General features: G+C 39.7%; 1 protein-coding gene across 7 annotated transcripts in view; it reads left to right on the forward strand.

The window, feature by feature from the left end:
• The window catches only part of LOC121946024 (neuroendocrine convertase 1-like), a 216,737-nt gene extending 191,417 nt beyond the window's left edge, over positions 1-25,320 (forward strand). For 2 of the 7 annotated variants that reach the window (XM_088083951.1, XM_042490429.2), the window contains 5 exons: positions 3,893-4,016; positions 11,515-11,684; positions 17,098-17,166; positions 18,707-18,940; positions 20,383-24,252. In XM_088083951.1, the coding sequence (XP_087940077.1) occupies positions 3,893-4,016; positions 11,515-11,684; positions 17,098-17,166; positions 18,707-18,919 (576 nt within the window). In that variant the 3' untranslated portion in view covers positions 18,920-18,940; positions 20,383-24,252. The other 5 variants (XM_088083954.1, XM_088083955.1, XM_088083952.1 and 2 more) reach the window with 5 other exon arrangements.

A 25,320-nucleotide genomic window follows, 5' to 3' on the forward strand; every position in this document is an offset into this window, starting at 1 on the left:
CAATCTCTAATTTTCTTTTGTCTAATCCACAATCAGTTCTGCAAAAACTTGATATGTCCAATCATTTGAATCCACATTGACAGTTTCCTTTTTTCGACTTCGTAGTTGTTTGTCATCGACGGCAAAACCAGTTTATGGTCTGTGATCTCAGTCCTCAATAACATATTCTGAAGTTCTTCCTTTGTTCTCATGTAACATTATGGGAACATTTTATAAAAGAACATTTTATGATCTGTCACCTCTCACCAAAGCATCCTCAGAATGTTAAAACATCACGTCTTAGTCAGCATTTAACCTTACAGGGACATTATTTAAAATAACAACAAAAAAAAAACATTCTTTGAACATTATATTTATATTTTATTCTTTAAAACAGTACTGCAACTTATAGGTAACATTAGCCAGTGTTGTGGGAATGTTGCCTGCTAGGTGGTAAGGAGGTTGTATTTTGGTTCAGTTTGTTTTTTATTTTGTTTGTGTAATGTATGGAATTTCCTACAGTGATTATACCTTGAATGCATCAGTTTAAATCTCGCGATAACACTCAACAAGATGTTGAGAAAAATGCAGGAAGACCAAAACATGTTGTGTCGTAGTTATAACATGGCCAAGGCTGTTCGTTAAAATGCAGCCACGTGTTCAGAATTTTCTGAGTGTCCGTAGATGTCGGGCAGACTGACTTAAGATTTGTCTGCAACAGGATTACAGAGAAATTACTGGTGTGATTGTGATGAAACTTGGTAGAAGGGTCAGGGAGGAATCTGCTAAATTTTAGAGCAGATCCAAATCACTGGGTGAATGCACGAATAATTATTACTTTCATTAACATTGCGAGTGAGGTCATTCGGCCCTGATGGAGGTCTGCACTCTCTGACAACCCTTCTAGTTGCTGCAATTTGCAATACTAGAAGATTTGGAATTGAAAGAAAATGTGTTGAAATTACTGGAAAACAGAGCAACACTTAAGTAGTAACCTGATATCAGACAACCCCTTTTTGGAAAGTTGCAAGCTCATTCTGAGCTACAGCTGCTCTACTAGATCTGCTCAGTGTCCTGCAGTAGAGGACTGTGGTGGCACAGGGCTATATATCAGAGCAGAGTATGTTGAAAACTTTTTTTAAAATACTTTTGACATGTGAGAGATATTTTTGAGATTTAAGAGATTTATTGGCTTTGTCTCCAACATCAAAATTTCATCTCAGAGTTTCATATCATGTGCCAAGTCAAGTTTCCATTTTTTAAATTTTTTAGGGCTCTTCGTCTCCTTTACTGCCTTTGCCAATAGTGTTCTCTGTCTTCCTCTTTTTTGGCTACATGTTTCTTTGTCCAGTCTTTTTCCTTCTCTGTTTGGCTGCCTCTGTCTCACTATCTCTTTCTGAAGCCCTTTCTCTTCTCAGGCTCATCCTCTATCGCTGGGTCTCACTTTCCTCTCCCTGACACTCGCCCGTTTCGATATCCTGCCATCTCTCGCCCATCACTAATCCCCCCCACCTCTCTTTTTTTCCCTGTCTCTGTAGTTTCTCTCTCTGGCTTTGAAATCCTTCCCCTCTCCCCTCTGTTCCTCTGCTTCTGCTAATCCTTTCATTTTCTTTGTCTCCCTTTTGTCTAAAAGTCAGTTTAATTTCTCCTTCCTCAACGCCCTGGTTTTGTCTCGGCTCTGTAGCTCTCACACTTTTCATTCCACTTCTAGTCAAGCATCAATTTTATCATGCCTGTAGTAAACCATAAATCTCCAAACATGACAACGTGATATTTTGCTGCTACGGAGAATTAGAATGTTTGTAAAGTTCTAAACAGTATTAATGGATTTCGTGGACCCCCGTGTCAGGAGAGAAATTTATGTTCAAAATTAACTTCAGCTCAATTAAAAACAATCAGCCAGCTCAAAATATTTGACTCATGAGGTTTCCAAGCGACAGCGGGGTCGCAGCTCCCTCGGTAAGCCATGTCGGCCCAGTAGAAAGGCATGCTGGGAGGCTGGCAGGCATGCGAGGCGTATCGATCCACCTGTGGCATCCAGCTGTTTGTTTACCAACAACAAATCAATGCAGCACTCGGCTGGGGGCCGCCATGCCTGGCCTCTGGTCTGCTGGGAGCACTCACACAAACACTCATACGCACTCATATAGAATAAAAACACACACACACACGCAGGCTGGACAACTGCTCTGGCGGATGCAGAGAGTTTATATGGAGAGAAGTCTGTCTTTGACCTGCTCCAGACTTCAGGAGCATTTTTGTGGTTGTTTATAGATACAAGTAAAAGTTTTATACTTTGGTTTTTAACCTTAAAAATAGGGTAAGAATTATGTTTTAAATTACTTTTAAATCCACAAGCTAGTTAAAGGGATAGTTTGCATCTTTCAAAGTGGGTTAGTATGAGGTACTAATTCATAGTCAGTATATGACATACAATGGATGGTAGTTGACATGCAGGAGTACTGACACTGAAGCAAGGCACTGTACTGTTGTGGACAAAGGGCAGCAGTATATAGTAGTAGTAGTAGTATCATAGCCACCTAAAAAATCCAAGATCAGTTTCAGTGTGTGCTATATTTGATTATTGCATCGGGGAACTTACATTTCTGTCTCTGCAAAGCCAGATTTCATTGAGAAAAACAGTAATTCTAGCTCGCTGAACACAGGAGCTGCCTTAATCAGTTAGTTTGTCTGTGAGCTCGGTGACTTTGACAAGAGCATAGATGAGGAACTGAAGCCATAAACGGCTTAGTTCACCATCAGAACGGGCTGTCTGCTTTATGGTAAAGCCATGAAAATATTCTAAATAAAGCATACACTTTTAACTCATTGATTTTTTACAAGGCTAAAATATTTTTTTGCTACTTCTGCATCTATAGCAGTACATTTTTTTAGCTTCCTGCCTGTTTCTCCAAACATGCCAACTGCCAACAACTATGTAATACACTGCCTATTGATAAGCACCCACTCCAAAACTACATCAGAAGATCCAAACTATCCCTTGAAGAGATTAATAACTACAGCTCCACTAGTCTGTACAGCTAAAGGTAGTTTGCACTGGTTTTCCCTAAATGTGCCTTTCAAGCAGATATACTGTATTTATTTTTTATGATATTTCTAATGTTATTTTTCTATTCTACATTTATGTTTCTTGACTTTTGCAGTGAACTTGGTTTCACTTTCATTTAAGACTTTATTAAACTTGATTCTTATTCTGATAAAAACAAACTATGTATGTATGTATGCATATACACACACATACACAAAATGGAGAAGAGCACAAAACACAAACTGTGGCACAATGGAATTCCCATAAAACTCATTGACAGGCACCAGATGATTTGTGACTAATGACTGATCTTTCTTTAAAACTGTTTGGGCTTGAATTTTAACACAATCCCTGTCATAATTAACTTTGACTTCTGTATGAAAGGATTTCCACATGGTGGTCCCCTGAACAAAAGACATTTGTCCAAATGAGGATTTAATTATGACACTTAACAATTCACAAAAGATGCAACCCAAATTACCAAACTCTGAGAGGTACCACTGAGCATCAGAGGAGTTTAACAGAAGCAGATATGTTGGAAAGATCAAAACTTTATTTCATTTTTTTAAGAATACAGTTGTATATTAAACACGTAAAATTGCACATCATTTAAAAAGGCATGATTGTTGATGCTGGTGAAGAAATGACACAATAACTTTGACTTTGATCTGAAGTAGAACCATATTTGTGTCAGGGATAGTTCACTGAACATTTTGTAACAATTTACTACATTAACTGAATAATAACGTGTTTTTTTTTTGTTATTTCTCCACTTTCTCCACATGTATTCAGTCAGCAAGTTTCTCAATGTGGATCAGGGTTTTTTTTGTAAAATGATGCCCTTGCTGATGCATTTATTTCCAGGTGACTGACCACAAAGGCACAGTGATGAGCTGTAGCAGGCCGAGTGACGAGGATGCATCAGGAGCCTTGCTCAGTGTTAAACTCATCCTCTACGGCACCTACCACCCACACAGGACCACGCACGGTATGTGAGAGTGTCAACCACTTGTGCTGCTATAAACACATACAAACTGAGGTGAGAATGGAGGCAGGGTTACTGTGGAGGTTTAACACATGCTCTGAGTGTACTTTGTTTACTTTTTAATAACAACACCCACTGAAAACCAAATTAATCAGTCAATTAAAAAGCAGAAAATAGAAAAAAACAATCCAAAAAGGAATTTTTAAATTCAAGTTCAAAAGTTTTCCACAACTACAACACAAAAATTCCCCAGCCCTTCCTTCCACCTGCCATCCCTGCTTCCTTGGCTGAGGCAGTGTAGTCAGTAGAAGTCGGGCAGGCCGCTGACCACAGGGACTGTGATGTGTAATTACAGCGTGACCCCTGGCTACCTCTTCCCCAATCCCACCCCCTCCTCCACAGTGTGTGTCAGCTCCCCTGGTGCCCACAACCTTCACACACACACACATACACCTCGTTAGCCACAGCGGCACGAAGCCACAGCACCATCCTCCGTGTCCCTGTCGGGGGTTTTAGGGTTGTTAGAATCACCGAGGCATGCTGGGAGAGAGACATTGAACCAGACTCTCCTTTTGATCTCTGTCAACGGGAGTTCCTACCAGTCAAGGAGGTCCTGGAATATCATGGACTTTTGAAAGATACTCAAGGAAAGTCAAGCACCTTAACAAATGTGTTCAAGATAGGAAATTAAGGATTTATTTCTACAAATCATTCACTTATTATCTGCATTAAATGCCAAATTTTAGACAGCTCAGTTCTGGAAACCTGGAAAAAGATGGAAAGGTTGTGGAATTTCACCAGAGGGCCACAGTGGGAACCCTCTCTATCTCTCTGTGTGTGTGTGTGTGTGTGTGTGCGTGTGCGTGCGTGCGTGCGTGCGTGCGTGCGTGCGTGCGTGCGTGTGCGTGTGCGTGTGTGTGTGTGTGTGTGTGTGTGTGTGTGTGCGTGTGTGTGTGTGCGTGTGTGTGTGTGTGCGCGTCTTGCTCTGTTGCTCTCTCGTCTCTTTCTGTCAAGATGCTGATCTCTCTGTTGAGAAATCAATGGCTCTCCCTCCTCCTCCTCTCACTCTCTCTCCATCCATCCATGTATCCCTCCCCGTGCTCCTGGATCTAACCCAAGTTCAAGCTGTTAGTCAATCTGCTGTCCACACACACACACATACACACACACATGCACACACACTCACACACACTCATTCACAGGTTCTTCCAGTGTTGCTATTCCTCAATCTTCTCCCCAATGACATTACTCTGTACTTTGCTGGCTCTGAACTTCACACACTGTCACCTAATGATCACAATTTCCAGAAAAGCACCTTTTATGCTTTGTGCAGAATATATACGAATGACTCAGGTGAGGAGACTGTATGTAAAATGTGGAGTTAGAGGCAGAGGGCAGTAACTTCAGCTGAACAAAAGTTTGAGGTGGTAGGAGGCTGACTGTCTTAATTTGGACAGAACTGAGGCCAGCTGTTATGTTAAACTAAGCTAACCGTCTCCTAGCTTTTACTTCAGATGTTAGAGTTGTATTGATCTTCTTCTTATCTGACTTTTAGCAATAAAGTAAATATGTGTCATGCTTTTAAAATTGTTCTTTTCAATTACGAGATGAGACTTTGCAGTACTTACATCATATTTCATGAGTTAAAAAAAGACTAATCTGCAGATATAGCCACTCATACTACGTGGCCATAAGTATGTGGACATCAGAACAAAATACATATACAGTGCCTTACCTAAATATAACATCAATATGTGATTGTTATACATGTAATTCCAAAACCATAGACTTTTCTTCAGATTTTGGAACCTGGCTGCAGCCACAAGACCATTAGTAAGGGCGGCCACTGACGTGATGGCGTGCAGATGTTATGGTTGCGATTCATAAATAAACAGAACTCCAGCACTCACAGATAGATTAACTTATTTAATGTGGGCAAAATGAACAGAAACGGACACATTTCAACTAAAAAGCCATCATCAGCGTGATAAAACAAGTAGGAATGGCAAATTATATGAACAGGTGAGGTTCAAACAACAATCAGGGTACAGAATACATAATGGAATGATAGGATCCATCTGTGGATGAATGAACCGCCCAGCATTGGCCAAGTAGGAGGAGTGTCCGTAACTATCAGAAACAACATCGACAGCTGGTGTTACAAGCTGAGGTGTGAAAACATATGCCCAGAACCGGAAACATAGAGCAAAAGACTGAAAATACAGAGCTATAGAATCCAGATAGATGGAGAAATGGAAACACCAAAACAACTGACACATAATCCAACACATAGAGATTTCACAATAGTAACATTATGTTTATTATGGCATTTTTGCCAATAGCATTCATAAACATTATGTGCCATTCACCATCAGATAGATCTTATCACTCCATGATATATTTTCTGTCCTGATTGTTATTTGAACCCCACCTGTTTACATAATTTGACATTCCCACTTTTTTATCGTGCTGACGATGGCTTTTTGTAGCTGAAACACATCAGTTTTTGCTCATTTTGCCCGCATTACATAAGTTAATTATCTGTGAGTGCAGGTGTTCTGTTTGATTTTGCATTCTTGCCACAATTGTGCACCTCTATATATTCTTCATGATTTTTGGAGTTGTGCGCGCTTCTACTGTTCTACATAGTCTCTTAACATGTTGGATGGGTGTTGAAGTCTCTGAGCAGGTCAGACAAGTTTTGTTTTTTTGTTTTGTTTTTTTTTTGTTTTTTTTTTTAACATTCAGGGCCTTTTTGTTGCCACAAAGAGGAACACTTGTTCAAACTGTTGTTTGTTGCATGAAGATTTTTCTGATTTGGAGCCAAGTTACTAAGTGCAAACCATGAAAAACAAACCCAGACCAAAAGCACTAAAAAGTTTGCACAAAAGTATGTTTATGCATATTTTATAGTTCATATATTGCACAATGTTATTTAAGAGTACTTATCATTTAGCTTTAAAAGCTAACATTTTAGCTTGGAGCCTTTGAATGCCATAATTTTTTTCTTGGCAATCAGAAAGAAATCACACTTGTTGTCCAGAAGGTTTTAGTATTGTAAAGTATCTGTGGGGTGATTTAATGATTTCTGCTCTGTTGGCTTTATAGACCACACACACACGCCAGTGGGAGTAGAAATTACCCAGTAAATAATGTATACTGATTTTCTGTGACCTGCTGTGTACTCTATTAAGGTCCCTGCACCTCTGTAGTTCACCGGAGTAAAAGAGAAATACAGGTGCCGGATTATTTGGTACCTCCAGCTAAAACAAATGCAGTCCATAACAGCAGCAGGAAGTAGGTCATTATGTTCTTCTTTTATGCAAATGAAGGTAGACAAAATATTAGGAACCATTCTCAGTTTAATGCAGTGATTCTCAAACTTTTTCTGTCAAGACCCCCTTCGGAGGCCAGAAAAAGTTAAAGCCTTCCACTATTTTTATAAATCATTAACAAAAATCAGAGAAGCAATTTATGAAAAAAGGATTCATGTGGAATTTTAGTGAAGTTAAGATTATCATGTAGCATCAACAAACTCTTGATTTTTTATTCGCCCTCCATAAATCATATTCAGACTGCCTCCAAAATGACCATACCATTTAACCCCTTGACACCTGGGGCAACATTACTTTTCTTGTGCTGCTTTGAGACGCCTTTCACAGGTATTTAACTCTTTCAAACCTAATTTGTGTGATTTCTTTCAAAAAAATAGAGAAAAGGCAATTGGTTAGAAATGTACCACAGATTGCAAGAAATTAGTAGATTTTGCAAATCATTTTAAAATAGCTAGGGAAAATATCTAGGGCAAAAAAATAAAGAAATGGGGAATAAACTATATTTGTAATTATCAGAATTATATTTAAAAATATGTTTAAAAATACTTACATTTTTGGGCACTTTTTCTGAATTTCTTTGTAATAAAAACTTTCTTTTTCTTTTCACTTTTTAAAAAAAATAATTTTCAGGTCATTCTCTTTTCTTTTTTTAAAAAAATGTTATTGCTATTTTTTGTGTAATTTCCTCGTTCATTGCTTATTGCCAATGTTTTTGAAAGAAATTAAGGCACTTTGCTCAGGTTTCAAAGGGTTAATTAACAGGTCTCAAATACAGTCTCAGAAAACAACACCACAATGTTTATGATGGAATAATTTAATCCAGGTCGGTTGTATTATTCTGCATTTGTTATAGTTAAGTGGCACCTTGTTGTATATGATATCTTTATTGAAATAAAATTAAACTGCATTGTGGGATGGGATCAAATCACAAGTTTTCTTGCCAAAACCAGGAACAAATTTTGCGACAATTTTTTAGGATTATCACTGAAAAATAACAACATTACTCTTTCCTATTACTTCAGCAGCTGAGATAATGCATACTAAAACACGTGAGCCTGACATGTAATGGCAGCTGATTCATGAGTTTGGTGTCTATGATCTCATCACTTATCAAATAGATGTACTGAAACCCTGACGCATTCCTTTAATTTATATAACAGCTGACATACTTGCAGATATAATTTTCAGTGTTCAGACACTTTAAGACATTTATAACCATTACGTTAATGTACTTTTGCCTACCCTATAGTCATATTGGAGTGTTTGCAAATGTTATTGTCTCTGGAGCTTCAGTAAATCAGCAGTAGAGTTATACTGCGCCAACATGCTTTCTGTTAAGCCAGTTAGCCAGCTGATACCAAACGCTGAGCTTTACACTCATGATGTGTAGGATGAAGCTGCAGCTCCAGCCCAGGTGCCTTTCATGAGCCTCAAACATGTTCCTGCGCCTGTGTATGTGTACGTGCCCCTGTGTGTGTTTCTTTGGTGGCTGTGTGGCATGTGAAGGTAAATTGCTGTGATTATGTGGCAGTAATTGAACAGGGATGGTGTGTTTAATTGAGTTGTTGTTTCCTGATGTTTCTCTGTAGTAGCAGGAGCCGCCGCGCTGACAGGTGCCTCGTCTCGTCTCGCCTCACCGAGATGAAGGTTTTATACATGTCCTCATATATATATATATATATATATATATATATATATATATATATATATATATATATATATATATATATATATATATATATATATATATATATATATACCATCACGTAGGCTTTGTTGTGTCTTTTTTAAGCGTTGTTACTGCGTGTTTTGGCTTAATGGTGTTTGTTTGGTTGAAGGATGTGTGTGTGGGTTTTACTGCTTTCAGCAGGCAGAGGGGAGCGTGAGGTTTGTGAGGTGGTTCTCTGAGCTCTGACAAGTTGTTTATGAGGATGTATAGTTTTAAATGTATGTGTTTGTGTGTTTTCTTGTCTTTCAAAGTGTGAGTGTGTGTGTGTGTGTGTGTGCAGCCTACTTGCATGTGTGTGTCGATATATGTGTTTATATGATGTGCATGAATCCTTGTGTGTTTTCTTACAAGTTTGTGAGTAAGAGTGTTTGTGTTTGCATGCTTGTGTGCATGCATTTGAGTGTGTGTGTGTGTGTGTGTGTGTGTGTGTGTGTGTGTGTGTGTGTGTGTGTGTGCGTGTGGCCCTATCTGATCTGCCTCCTGGGCTCTATGGCCCAAATCAAATAGTAGGAAACATCAGTTTCACCATGCTGTCTCTTCCTCCTACTCCCCCCTCTCCTCCTCTCTCCTTGTGTATTTTCTCCTCTCCTCTTGCTCTCCTCCTCCACCCCTAACTCCTCACTCCTTCTCTCCTCCTCTCCTTGGTGTCTTGCTCTCTGGTGAGGTGTGATTATGTTCCTCCTCTGAGCACCACTGATCTAAGGGGTTCAGTGTGTGCGTCTATATGTGTGCATCTGCGTGTGTTTGGTGACTGGTTGGTGATCTGAGCAGCCCGCCGCTGCGCATTGTGCGGCGCAATTCACGGACGACGTCTCCAGATGAATGCCTCCATTCACAATTACAGCCTCTCCATTAGCTGCAGCCCTTGCCGCCTTGTTGTTGTCTTTTCTTCTTCTCTGCAAAAAAAGGGGAAAAAAAGCAATTAAAGCAGGACAAAAACAAGCTGGAACACAAGCGGTGTACCTGGAAAAAGAAAAAAAACAGCAAGGGAAGGGGTGTGGGAGTGTGTGTGTGTGGGGCGGTGATTCTTCAGTCGGGGTTCATACCACACACTATCTCTGTTTTATTCTCGAGAAAATCCTCCTGGATTTATTTGAACATTCACGCATGAATGCAATCTCCTCTAAGAGACTCACATAACTATTCAATGTCGGGTATATATTTTTGATTTTCTCGTTGTACTGCGAGTGTGCCTGTTGTACAGTTTCATTCTTGAAAGGATCAGATTACTTCACAAGCACTGAAAGCTGAGGACAAACCCTCTAAAGTGAGGACATGTTGGTGCTGATGTTCTTTAAGGGGCTAGTTTAGGATTAAAACTTTGATTTATGGTCAAGGTAAAACATAAGGTTAGTTGTGTGAATCATTTTTTCTTCTTTTTTTAAACCCACCATATTAAACTTCACAGAATGAGTCACACTTAGAGGGAATGGCTGCATTTCCAGTATCAAGTCATTTTGAGTCAAAATGTAACAAATGAGAAAGCCTGAATTCAAATAGCAAATACATTTCACATGACACAGCAGAAATTTTGCAGTGAGTTGAATGAGAAACACGTCTAATTATTAAACTTGGCATAATTTGCCAGTAAAGTGGTTGAATTTGTGTTGAAAATGTCCTGAAATATTAATTTACCACAACTTTATAGGGAGTCAACCTGACTGTTTCTTTATGTATGTACAAGCTGACATTACGATTGAATGGCCACAACAAGTTCACTTCTTTATTTTGGTCTTCAAACATATTGCTGTGACTCCTTTACAATAAAAGCAACCCTTTTTTTGCCAGTTCAATGCTTTTAATTTGCAGAGGCAGAAGTAGGAGAGATTTGGTTTGAATTAGCAAGACGTATTATGTCACAGAACTAATTTACTATAACAATAAAGTTCTGATGCAGCTGTATGAGGCATTGAGGATGATATAATGAGATAAAACATATAGTAATGTTGGAGTACATGTACACATCATTTTCCTGTCAATCCTTAATGCATCAGTAGGCAATTACACTCAAGAATAGCGGACTCCACCACTAACAACAATAACTACCATGTAGACGGTAACTTGCAGAATTAAAAAATACATTGAATGGCTTCTTATGATTATAAATGTATCAAACACAGGATTTGATTTCTCAGAAATCTTAAGGATTGTACCTTTAACCACAGTACAGAATAGTAAAAACTCAGCAAGTACGAACACATTTAAAGATTTTAAGTCACCCTTAAAGACTTGCTTCTGTTCTTTTATTTTTATTGTTTTTCTGTTTTAGCCAGGTAAATGTGTAAGAGACATCATTTTCGTATTATCTTTGGCAACATTTCAAACATTTGCGCAAAATTGACTTGACATTTGGGTAGAAACGTAGCTACTGATGCAAAGAGTGCCATGCACCACCTCAACAATACTACTATGCTTTCTTTTTCTTTTTTTTCTTCAGAGGGACCCCTGCAGAGCATTGTGTCCATGGGGTCGCGTCACCCCGTCCCTCACAAGGGGGTGTACCCAAGGGACCGTTACCAACCTTTGGACCTGATTCAGTGGGTCTACCGAATGGAGAGAGGCAGGAAGGTACGGGCTGCTGATATCACTGCCCCAGCCAGACACAAGGTACGCTACTGTACACAGAGTGGGAACACACGTTTCACACATCACACACACACTGTGATTTACTATTCCAATAAATCACTGACGCTGCCTAATTTCCTATGGATTTCAATTTCCCCCTGGACATATCTGCATTGATCAACTTCAGGTGTAAAGATGTGCCAGGCGTCGCTCACCGTGACACTGAAGAATGGCTCACAGATTTCTGCCGTGCGTGTGTGTGTGTGTGTGTGTGCGTGTGTGTGTGTGTGTGTGTGTGTGTGTAGGGGTACGACTGTGGGATTTGTGCACATGCAGCATTTCTGTTCAAGGCTGTCGTCATCGCCGAGGCTTTAGGATACAAATCCTCGAGTCTCGAGTAATAACATCTGAAAATGTCAGAATCATACAGACGGCAACAGTTGAATGGGGACTTGAGATATTGTTATTCTGATCATATCTGCTCCAACACTCAGTCTAGGCCTGATTATGAGGAACAATTAAATATCATTCCGGCTTCACCAACAGTTGTTACTGCAGAAAAAGGAGCAGGGTATGACTCCCCTTTTGAAATCAGAGGACATTTTGTGGTCCGCCAAAATCATCTTTGAGTGCAGCGTCTGAACTGAAACAAATATAATTCCCTTTCAGACTAATAACACATTATCCCCCCACAATCATTAAAGCCTTCTATCTGTGTCCTTTACGCTGCATTATGAGGCCAATTACAGCGCTGATAAAAGTGTGCCTCCGGACAACAGGTAGCTGTTTGTGTGTGTGTGTGGCTGACATGTCCTTGCAGGGGAACATGGTCCCCGGGCCTGTAGATGAGCCAGTCTTAGGAGGGAACAACGAGGCCTGACAACGTCTTTACCCCCAGTTCCTCCCCTAGAGGCAGATCTGAATGGATCGTAGAGGCAAGGAGGAGAAATAAATTGGAGAAAAGGATAAATCGATGCTTGGCGGAGAGGCAAACAGACCTTCCAACCCCTGGCCCAGACACACACACATATACACACACGTAGCACGGCGTGGCTTTTTTTCCTTGGGCTGTATTGGATTGGTATGCAGAGCCGAGGAGAGAGACGCTCAGAAAAAGACTTGGCCTACAAATGATGTCCTTTGTTTGATCCACTAGGTTGGGAGGGGGGGGGTGGTTGTGTGGGGGGGGGGGGGGATGGGGAGGGTCGTCCCACAGAGACGGTGGAAGGGCTGGGAAACAAACATCTCTGTGAGCGTCTCTCTCCCTCCCTCTCTCTCTCACTAACAGCTTCTCATCTAAGGGAAGAGAGAGAGATCAGCTCCCGGAAAAGCTGGTTGTCATCTGTTTCTGTTGATGACTTAGAGGACAGAGAGGATATGGTGGAGGTGTGTGCTTTCCAGTGCTTAAACATATGCTAAATCTGACAATATGAAGGATATTTACGGTTAATTACCACTTGAGTCTTGCAGGGTTTTTTTGTAGTTCGCCATCATTTCTGACTGTGGGTAATAAATAACACTGTAAGTTAATTGCAGAGATCTGGGGACATTGTGATATCAGACAATCAAATTACCTTGTTATGTTATCATAACCTGAAACTACAAAAATACAGCCCTTTGTGACTCATTTTGGGCCTCGTGTAAGAACATTTTTGCATTCTTATCTTAAAGGTGTCATACTTTTTTCTGTGATGCTTACATACAAATGTTCAAAGTCAGATTCAAACTAAACTCTCCTGACTGCACAGACTTGCCTTAAATGGCTCGTTTCAACTTAATGAATGCCACCTGTTCATGAGTTTCGATACGATAATCAACGCCATATATATATATATATATATATATATATATATATATATATATATATATATAAGGCTGGCTGTTCTGCTCTGTTTTCTAGGAAATTTAATTCACATCTTACACAAGAGTAAAAAGAAAAACTTAATATTGCAGAGCTCAAAGCTCTGTTGTAGAAAATCAGGAGAAAAAAAACCAAATTAGTGTCAGTAGTGGTGTTAGGGATTAGAAAATATGGAGAAATTGGCTATATCTACAGCTGTCAATGCTTTAGGATGGCAGAGAGGTAACAGAGGCAGAGAAATGAAGAAAGATTGGTTTGACGTTAAGTTAGACAGCTTAAAAAAAATGTCATGTTTAAGTAAATTGATCCGTGACTTTAATGGTCAGGGGGATGTGACAGTGAAGGATGAATGAGAGCGTACACTCCATTATAGGTGATGTTGTCTACTGAATCGTACAAGTCTTCAGGGAAAGACACACACACACCAGCACAGTTTAAAAGAAAAGAAAGAAATGCCGTCAATTAAAATAGGTTTGTGAGTCTCCCAGTACACTGGCGAGCCATCACATTGATACAAATAACAGAATATCAACTTCACACTGAGCGTGCGGTCATATGTGAGTATGACTGCAGAGGTACTATTCCTTGCTGAGACGATATTTCTGTTGAATGTGGGCAGTGCTGGATTTAACCATACACCAAAGCTACATTTCTAGCTCATAAAAGCTAGCTTGCTAATAATCATTTTTAAATATGATGTTATTCATACGTGTTGTGATTGGGTCTATATCAGGTTTATTGCAGAAAAAAGGCATATCTCCACCTGCCATGGTGGAGTCAGACTTATTTCCGTCAATAAATGGATTCTCCGTAGTGCTCGTATACTGGGACAAGGAAAGTAGTCCCGTTAAATGGCCTAATGGAGCTATGACCATAGCTTGACTGAACTGTGCGTGTAAACATACTGAGCGTTTATTTTGCTCATGTGTGACTATTCCCTAATGCTGGATTTTAACTGCATGATACGGCACGGCTCCTCAAAACATGACTCATTCTTTTTTTGGTTTTCCATTAGCAAAAATTGTGAGTAGTACAGGGTACTTATTTTGGTACAACCTTGGCTGGGGTTCAAAGAGAGCAAAGTGGATGCTACAAGGTGGAGTTAAAAAACTGCTGACCAATGATTGGTCAGATAGAATCTAGCACAACGTAGAACATCATGCACAAACTCACCATTTTTAAAGAGCCTCGCTACCATTAATAGCAACAAGAAATTCTTATTCACTCCACCCAGATTTTTTAAAAATGCCAGCAAAAGCCATGTGCTACACTGTACAAATAATGAAGTACAGACATTCATCTGTCTGGTTGCTGATAAAAGGATTCAGCTTGTGTTGCGATGAGGATGATGTCACAGCAAATTCATGCAGCATCGCTATGGCAATCAGCTGAGAATCCCGCCTACACTGAGTAGCAGTCCGCTGTACAAAATGAAATATGGGGGAAAAAAAAAGTCGAGTCGAGTCGAGTCAAACCGAACTATGCAAGAGGCAAAAGCTTTATTTTGTTTTTAGCTAGCAGCTCTATTGATGGCAACGTCTGTTAATGTAGATGATCATGGAATGTTGTACAGACATTCATGATCCACAGTAGTTGGATAATGCTGATTTTGTTGATCTCTGCCTTTTTTTTTAATGATTATTTTATTTTTTTTCTGGCACTACTAATGTTTTACTTATCGTCAACAAATTAAGGAAGAATTCAGGTCATTAAATGCAAACGTACAAGACCAGTTTTTTAGTTTCTATTCTGTCATTTACTTACTTCAGCCCAATTGGTGTATTTAAAAACTAAACTGCATTTTATTTTGGGCAAAGCATTTGTGAAAACTGAGCAAGAAAAGCATCGATTTCTGTTTTAACAGAAGTTCTGAGCTACTCAGGATGAATTGTAACAACTGTACTTTGTATGTAGTGCTAATTATCACAAAGGTGAAGGTGTTGAATACATATATAAAACATCTCAACATTTATAAAAAAATCATTGTTTGCATTGCCAATGTGAGCATTTTAGCATGCCGAGTCTCATAGAGCTGCTAGCAAGGCTGTGGACTTGTCTTTTAATCTAATTTGAATTCATTTTGGAAAAGTATTTTGACTTCAAACTCATTCAGACTAGAACACTGCAATTTTTAAGTCAAGTAAAAATTTCCCCCCTGTGGAGAAAGGCAGACTATCTGTATGTGTCTCATACGACAGGCCTGGACGACTTGCTTGGAGTTTCATTAAGTCAGACCAGCTTCGGTTTCAAAATAAAATTTGAAGATGCTATCAAATTAAAACTTCAACCCTGACTCCAATTATTTATGCTCAGGATTTTTTGCTCCATCACTGCTGATCGTGTCTACACTCCACCACAATATTTCCATTTCTCCTATTTCGGAGACAGCCACTACTCTCAGCTCTTCACCAACACCAACATATGATGCCATTTTATTTTAGCTTGGGAGTTCTCTTTTCGCTCCATGTCTTTTTATAGTTTTGCTGTTCATACTGTACTCCCTGCTGTGCTTCTATTTTCATGAATGCTGTGAGAAATAATTGAAAGCGCCGTGTACGGTGCCGTCTGTTGCAGCGCTCCCACTTCCTCATGCCTTGTAAATACTGTATCAGTGAAGCCCCCGCTGTAAGCTGCCGGCTCGGGATTCCTCACAACTCTGAGACGTCAACACTCAGTGAAAACTTGAGCCAAGATCAAATCGTAACCAAAGTCGGAAATGTCGCTCCCGTGGACAGAGCCAGTTTTTGATCGATTTCAAAAATTCAGCTGTTTGTCCTTGTCTTTTTCCTTGAGAAAGCAGGGTGATATCAGATTACTTATGTTTTTTTTTTGTTTTGTTTTTTTTTACCCATGACATCCGTAAGGAAGGGGGAAGGATGTCAAAGTCACAACCCCTGCTGTAAGTGGTGCTGGTGTGAAGCGCAACAGATGGAGGACCTGACAAGAACAAATAATGTACCACAACATCTATAAATAAATCATAGCATATTAGAATCAGATTAAAGGGCCACTTCACAGATTTTACACAAACATGGAGAGGTCGGTTTACTAGTCATACACTGACCAGCCTGTGCAGACTGTTGTATAATGTCTTCAATAAGAAGAACAGTCTGGAATAAATTTATGAGGAAACAACTCCCTGAAGATATCATGAGGTTTGGGGGTAGAGATTTCCAGTTTTTAACAGAAAGACTATGTTACAAATTGGTGAATTGGGGGTGTATAATTTGAAAGGCGCAGGTGTTAAACAGAATTAGATGAAAAGCTTTTTCTGGTTGCATTATGGAAAATGTAATTTCCGGCATTTCTGGAAATTGTCCCAAACAAGGGACTAAAAGTCAGCATATCTGGGCTCCTGCTTCTTTGATTTTGACGATTCTTTTTAAAATCTGTCCCTTGTAAGTCCCTCACCTTAATGCAAGTTAACTATAAAATCACTTGAGCACACCTTTAATTTAGTTACTGCAACAACTTCTGAAATTGTCTTTTGTAATGCTTGGTTCAAAAACAGGACTTGGTCCATGGCTTTATAATTTACCATAAATAATACCATTTATTTGTCTTTAACACCAAATATTTGTTCCAATGTTGAAGATTTCTGGACACTTGGTATTGGATAAGCAGACCCACAACAAGCCCTTGACGTCCAGCATGGCTTTCCAGGTAAGCTGCAGCCCCATTAGTCTAGATACCGCAGTCAAGTTTTTATCCAGATAATCTGCAATCGAAAATGCGAAATATTGTGCGTCTGTATCAACTATACTAATAATAGTAGGTGGTTCATCAAAACAGTTGGCGGCACTGATTCTCTTAAACCACTGCAGAAAGAGGGGCACAACTAGATGATGTATTAAAATCGGGACAGTTAAACCTCAAACAATGGAAAACAACACAGAAAACATGGTGGAAATATAGCACTTTACTTCATGTATTAATTCAGAGAGCGTTACAGTCTCATCGGTCCCTACTGATTCAATGTTTTTTAACTATATTTTTTTGTCTCTTTGTTGAAGCGGAAGTTTGAGCGACATTTAAGTTCACATGCCGTGTGTACATCATGATTTATTTGATATGTTTATTTTTTTCTCCACAAAGTTTATATTGCACTTCCTGTTTTTTCTTTGCACCCCAGTCAAGCATAAAAAATATTTAGGGACAATTTGACTTTTTTCAAATGTACTGCATTTTTTTAAAATGTGGAAATTGAAAATGTGTACTAATACAGTGGAATCGTACTCACTGGTTGTTTTCTGACTGTGGAAGTGCTGAAGGGAAACAACGTGATTGTGTGAATCAGGTAAGTGTATATTCTCATGCCAGGCATTGGGCGCAATTTAGTCACCAAAATGCCATTTTTTCTTACAGGACATGTGGCTGTTTTTATATCTGAAACAGTTATCCATTAAGTGATTAGTTGGTTGACATATTTTTTAGAATTGATTCATCCTTTCATGTATTTTTTTCCATGCAAAAATGCCAACCTTTCCCAACTTCTAGCCTCTTAACTGTGAGGTCTTCTTCACGTTATGCGATCACTAATTGAGTATCTTTCAGGAGGAGTAATCATCAGAGGCCCCACAATATGAAATTATCATGATACTAAAGTCACAATATAATAATATTGTGATTTTAAACAATATACTAAGTATTTCGACAACTTCTATATTGTGATTTATTACATTTTTTCATCAGTCTCCATAGGACAGCATCTCTTTTACCAAATAAGATAAAGTTTTCGGTAGGTTCATCTCACTTCAGTCATTTTTAGAGCAGTAAAATGTTTATGTACTGTGGACTGAAAAAGCAGTTGATTTTATTTTTCCAGTGCGCTTCAAAAAGTGTAATTTGTATTTGCAATATTTATAATTTATATATTGAAGAAATCTGTACTTGGTGTCCATGTATTGGTACAATATTGCTTTGCAAAATATGGCAATACTTTGCTGTATCGACTTTTTCCATACTCCTAGTCTTTTAAAATTGTTGTTTGAGCAAAAAACAAAGTGACATCAACACAGAGATCACATTGAGCTTTAGGAAATGATGTCAGGCATCTTACATTATTTTCTGACATTTTGACACAAGGATGAATCAATTAGTTGAGAAAATAAGACTGACTAATGTAACTGTATGCTTCTGTGTTTAGTTCCTGTAGATTAAGTTTTCTCATGTCATACACTTATATTAATGCTATATCCAACAGTTACATCACACAGATGTTGTACAGAAGTCCTCCACGGGGTCAAGACCTTCAGCTGTGAAAGAGCCTCATGAGCCAAAGACCACGAGTGACAATGTGGACAGAGAGAGCAGGTCCTTACCGTCACAGGTTCTTCAGGACTCTTCAGATCCAAAAGGAGGCGGACATGTGAGCAGAAAGCCAGGAGAAGGGACAGCGCATCTGGCAAGAAACTGAGGAAACACACATAAACTGCGGGTAAATAAAGACTTTTGTTTTCCACTGTGCTGCAAACCAATTGATCATGAATCAATTCCATGTACAGTTCTTTGACTGTGTGGCCTCAGTGTTGGCACACATTATTTATTGTGGATTCCTCGCTTTGCTTTAAAACTCAATCACTCTCCACAGAAACACACACAAACATATAAATCTTTCTGCAAAAACAAATAGTCTCCGGAGCAGGTTTCTACACCCCCACACCACCCCCCTTTGCTTTCAGATGTTGCAAAGGTTAGTGAAAGATATGTTTGTCTTTTTCCACTTCATTGAAGGGTGAATTCAGCTCAGTGCAATAAGAAATGGATTACCCATTCATTAAAGGGGCTGTGTCACTCCTCATTGAGTTGGACAAATAGCAAATTAATTTCTAGCCGCCTAATTTCTCTCTGTTCTCCACTGAATTTCCGATAACGTCGAATTACTGATCACAGCCATGTGAACTCCCTCAACTTTTTATCAATTCATTAAAAATGTGCCACAGCGGAGATGCTACAGAGAGAAAAATCTCTCTCTTATTTCTGCATGCTTCCTTTACCACCGCAACGCTGTACACAAACACAAATCAACTGAAGTGTTTAATTGAAATTAGGATATTAAAAACACCAGAAACCCTTACACAACATGTTGGGAAAAGTTACTTTGTTGCCATTGTGGAATCAGCCAAAAACTTTTTTTACCAGTTTATGTCAATGTGAAACAAAGATGTCAGGGTTTTCAGAGTCAAGTGCAGGTCTGCAGGTAATGGTGTTTTGTAAAGTAGCAGTAGCGTATTGACAGGACAGTATTGATGTTTCAATTAGAGCGGCGTTACATAGTGCCGCAGCATGGTAACACGGTGCGTCTCCTGCCATCTGCTCTGCCTCCACGTCTGACGAACGAGGCACGTGGGGCTAATCGAGCCGCACATGAGCAATGGGACCATGAGATCTATCACAGACACACACACACACACACACACACATCCTATATGCACGTCCTTATGCAGAAAAATGGGGGGAGGGTGAGGAGGGAGAGCTCCTCAGCCCTGCTGTTTAAACAGCCTTTGGAAAGCCTGTGATTCCTCCCCTTCTCCCTTCACATGTACCACAGGAGCAGCCAGCAGGTTATTTCTCTGACAAGGAAACAGGCAAACACACCAGATGCACGAGTTAAAATTCTTCAAAAGCTCATCTGACGGAGGAAGACAAAAAAAAGGAGGAACGGCTTCTGCCAGGTTTTCTCGTGCTGGGACGGTCTGAAATAACAGTGTGCATTATGCCTGGCGTTATTGCCTGCCAAACCACACGAATCAAAGACCTCATTGTGTGGATTACCTCGTTAATCTGTTGATGCCATTGAGTAGTATTGCAGGTGTTAATGTGCCAGGTTTTTTTTTTCTCTTTCTCTCTGGCCCTCTCTCTCTCTCTCTCTCTTATTAGGGAGGTGTAGCGTTAGGTTGGTAATCTGCTTTAAATGCTTTCTGGGGAATGAGACACGCTGAAACCCAGCCAAGAGAACTCTGCTATCGTGAAGAGCTTTCTCTTAATACAGCGCGCAGAGGGGACTGACTGACTGAGGCTGCGGCGCCGATGCCAACGGGGACGAGCTAGTGAGCTACACGCCCCACGCCACTTGTTGGAATATATGACTGTATGAATAATGAAAGAGGAAGAGGAAAGTGATATTGCTAAAGCAGTCCCACAATGACATCCATCACAGGAATGGCTCATTGCTCCTCTGTATCCTCCATGCACACACACAAAAAAGTTGTGTCTCTTCGGAGGAGCAAACCAAAGCTCAGCCCTGTGCCTGCATGAGCTGATTTAGAGGTGAACTCCTAAACCAAAAGCGAGAGAAAGATAAAGAGACAGAAAGAGAGAAAGACAGAGGGAAGGGGACAGAAAGAGAGGTAATCCTCCCTTTTTTCTGCTCCCCAGGGTGGTCTCTTCATCCAGGGCCTCAAAGAGGGGCAGAATACACCTCCCTGGTACAATGGAGGGGACCCACAGGGGCTGTTGCTATCTGAGTGTGTGTGTGCGTGTGTGTGTGTGTGTGTGTGTGTGTGTGTGTGTGTGTGGGTGTGTGTGTGTGGGTACAGCTTTAAGCAGGCCTTTGAGTGGCCTAATTGCATTGGAATACAGCAGTCTGAGAGCTGGCTCAGATCACGGCGGGCTGCTGGAGGGGTTAGCGCCCGCACCTCGACAGCCACACTCAGCAAAAGAGCCTCGGCACAATGCACACAATTAATGCTCTCTCTCTCGTTAACTCTCTCCCCACTTTTTGTCCTCTCCTACTTTTCTCTCATTCTCCTCCTCCTCACCCCGTATCTTTGCTCTCTCTCCTCTCCCTTCCCCTCCCCGACCCAGTGTGTAGTCACTCACCCACTGTATTAATCCTCCCATACAGCCTGTCAATCTCCCTCTCTTTGATGCACACAACAATTACAGTAAGGATGAAAGGCGTGGGTCGGCTAACCGTTATGTAAGACTTGAAACGAGCCCTGACGAGAATTATTGATATCTGAACAGCTAATCTGAAATAAAAACCTCGACAACATGACATGTCTGTTATTACTCTGCAGCAATTGATCTGCGCTTGATTAAAAAGTATTGAATGTTTTGTCTTTTACTGTGTAGTCCACAGTGCAAGTTGCTTTGTTATAATTTGGGATATCTTCAATCTCAAGCTTATAATATTGTAGATTAGACAAGATTGGTTCTGATTATGTATCTGGTCTGGCGTGAGCCAAACAAGTCAAAGTTGTGGCAGGTGGTAGACGTGAAGCAAAGAAATATCCAGTTAGTCCTGATAGTTCCCTGAAGACGACACTGTAATAAACCAATAATGCTCCAACAGGGACTATTTTGTGTCTTTGTGGCACTAAATGCCAGGTTAGTAAACATTATTGTACCTCATTGGATTATATCTCCTGTTGTAATAGTCCTGATATCATAATGATATTCGGTAGGGGCATGTACTTATCTACAGACATAGTAAGAAATGAAACAATTAGTTAATGGACAGAGAATATATCTGAAACTATTTTGCGAGTAAATAATAGTTAATTCTGTTTTCTTAGGGGAAAAAAATCAAGCTTTCCAAATGTGAACATTTTCTGGTTACTTCAACTTCTGTGCTATTAAACTGAATATATTTTAGTTTTAGACTATTGGTTGGACAAAACAAGCGATTTAATGATCCCCTACAGACATGTTTCAAATCACAAAAATACCGTGCTTGGAATAATAATTCGTGTCCCTTTTTCTTTTAAATTTACATGAGAAAAACAACAACATAAATTATTTCAATAAAAAATCTTAAAATTACATCTGCTTCTTCTCCACCATTGGAAAAATACAGAATCTATATGTTTTATTGCCAATTTTTAAGTATAAGACACAGGATGTCTCCTACTTCACTGTAAAGTCAGTTTTCGGGGAATGGTGCATTGGAGTTTTCAGGTTTCCACATCACATTTTTTAAGTTGGAACATGATTGGCTCCAAACTACTTGTGATGTCACAAAATCCTGCTGATACATTCAGGTGTTCAGCTGGGATTAAAGGTGATCTTAGAGACCCTTTCCCTCAGAAGATTAACTTTAAAACAGTCTTATAGTGTCAAAATGTACACAGCGAAGCTCAAACACCCAAGTTAAGTAACAATAAGCAAAACATATTGTTGTAGAGGGGGGCTTTAAATGTGTCATCTTGGGTTCTGGGTAAATGTGGGCAACTTATACTGTTTATATGATAAAAATAATGGCCTTACATACAGTAATATTGCAGTGATTTTCTTGTAGCATCCTGCTTAAGTTACGTATGGACTATTTTTCTGTAAGAAGAAACCTCAAGTGACAGTGTCTGCCTCCTCCATTAGACAGTGGACAGTTTATGATATAGGATAATATAGTCACAAGTACAGATCCCAGCGTCTTCCCACCAGTTTGGACTCAACTGTCCTTGTCTTTAAATGGGGCTCAGCGGACTGTGTGTGTGGAACAACCAATGATTTTAAAAACATATCATATTTAACCAGCCCCGCCTTTAATTTTCTTTATTACGCGAGCCGTGTCTTAATAAAATCTAATTATTTCCGCTCACAGGACGCTTTCTGGTGAGAAATTGGCAGAGGGATGTGAGCTGATGTATGGGGAGACAGTCGCCTAATTAGAGCATTAGAAATTGAATCTTTACAGCACACGGGTCATATAATTATCCTACTGTTAATTTAACGCTTACATTCTCTGCTGTTCATTTTTATTCCCTTAAATGTAGTTTGGCAGAGGCCCTCACTGCTCTGCGCTGTGTTTTTACTGTGCGAGAGGAGGCAGCATGGCCCCTAACATTGGCCCCTCAGAGTGATTGAATAACTGAGGACCCTGCAGTCCAAATAACAAGGCTCGCATCATTTATGCATTGTTAAGCCATGTAATTGAAACGAGCCATAGTTTGCATATTACACCATTAAAATAATGTGCTTTGCGTTTCTCCCAACACGACTATTTAAGCCTGTGTGGCGATGTGGTAATTCCTTGAATTACAGCCTAATTACCACAATGTTCTTTTGATTTGGCCGATTTCAATGTTACGCCACAATAATGTTCAATATTACCAGAATGAATTACTCAGCCGTGCCTGGAAACTTTTCCTCATATGACTTAAATCCTGGCAGCTTCATGTGCTATCAGTGCAGCTGGATTCACAGCCATAAAGGATTATTAGCCTATGAAATGAGACCCATTAAAGGCCCAATCAGTAAAACTTAATTGAAGAGCTCGCTTTATACATGGAATAGGAGCAGTTTGTGTTCAACTGATCATCATAGGCCCCGTTCATATCCTTGTTTGAGGATATTATTAATGCAAACAGACCAACAACATCAGAAAACATTATAATTACTGTTGTTTATCCTTGTAAAAACAAGACTTTTAATTACAAGTCATAACAATTTCTGGTCTTTTTTTTTTAAAATGTTGGTACATTTTGGTTGCAAACTGTACAATTACGGATAAAATATCACGAACTATGTGTCTAATATGCAACTTTGTGCCCCTAAATTTATTTCAGAATCACATCAATATTTTATTTATGTTTGTTTGTGAAATCAAGAGATTAAAATTTTGTTTTTTTGGCCACAAAAGCAGCATGAAAACATAGGAAAGTTTAACTTAAATCAACAATGCAGCAACATTTTGTAATTAGCTCTTGCCCTTTGTTGCACATCCCTGTATTGTCCAGACCTCAGTCTAAACACATGACATGTGTCCTTGTGTGAACTTTCTGAATAAATTACCACTGCTAAGAATGATTTGTGAGCGTGCACATTCTGCATGCGGACTTTTCTGTTTTTTAACTGCACACTTTGACTATTTTTTTTCTGAAAATATTTCTTTGATAATTGCTTTTTTATTGCCTTTTAATTTTACGGCTAGGTCCAAGTTATTAAATAAAATGTTTAATTACACTTCCAGTCATTTGCATAGTTTAGAAGTTATAAATTGTGGATATTGAAGAACTGTCTGCATTGATTTATAGGTTTAATTTGTGGCCAGTGTGTATTACTTTATTTCTGCTGGATTGAATTGTTATAGGCCATAGACGGACCAAAAGTGCTTCTTAATTGCATCTGTACAGTAGGAATTATTAATGCTTTCTCAGAATTAAGAGGCTGCTTCAGAAGTTAGCGAGCTGAAACATACTTGTGCCAAACTGCATTTTTGAAGTTTTGTTTGTAATTATTTTTTCTCACACTTTATCTCAGTGCAGTGTGAGGAGCAGCTTTGAGGACAGACATAATCTCTCTCATCTTTTTCACTTCTTCTAGTCCTTTTCTCCCTCTCAGGGCCCTGCGCTCTTTACCCCTCCCTCCTTTATCCCTGCGAAGGCTTTGTCCCGGCAGCAGAGAGCCTCTCTAAATAGAGGCCTTTAGATAGACCAGGAACAGGGAGGGGGGCAGCAACGACGCGACTGCTGTTGTTTCATTTACCTCTCCCTATGGCAACCAGCAGCGGTCGGCCAGGAATGTCCCCTCTCTGGACAAAGTCCTGGTCCCTGAAGCTGACACCGGGGGGACGACAGCTGGGACGGGATGGAAACCTGCCCTCCCTGCCCTGGACTGGACTGGAGGCCTAAGTCTGGACTTAATCCTCCTCTTTACTTGTGTCTTTTCTCACTTTACTGGATGATGAGCTGCCAGAGAAGCTTTTCACACCCTATTAATTCTAAAATAGTTGTATATAAGAGCTGAAAATTATTTCAAAATCTCTTTTTGGTGATGTGAAAAATCCTAAAAGGCTTTCAATGTGGTTGCACCACCCACAAAGGTCTACTCAATGGTTCAGACTACATGCTTTAAAGAAAATTTGGGAACCATAAA

The sequence above is a fragment of the Plectropomus leopardus genome, chromosome 11 (genome assembly GCF_026936395.1).
Source record: "Plectropomus leopardus strain MGB_pleo_1.0 chromosome 11, ASM2693639v1, whole genome shotgun sequence".
In the NCBI taxonomy this organism is placed as follows: Eukaryota; Metazoa; Chordata; class Actinopteri; order Perciformes; family Serranidae; genus Plectropomus; species Plectropomus leopardus.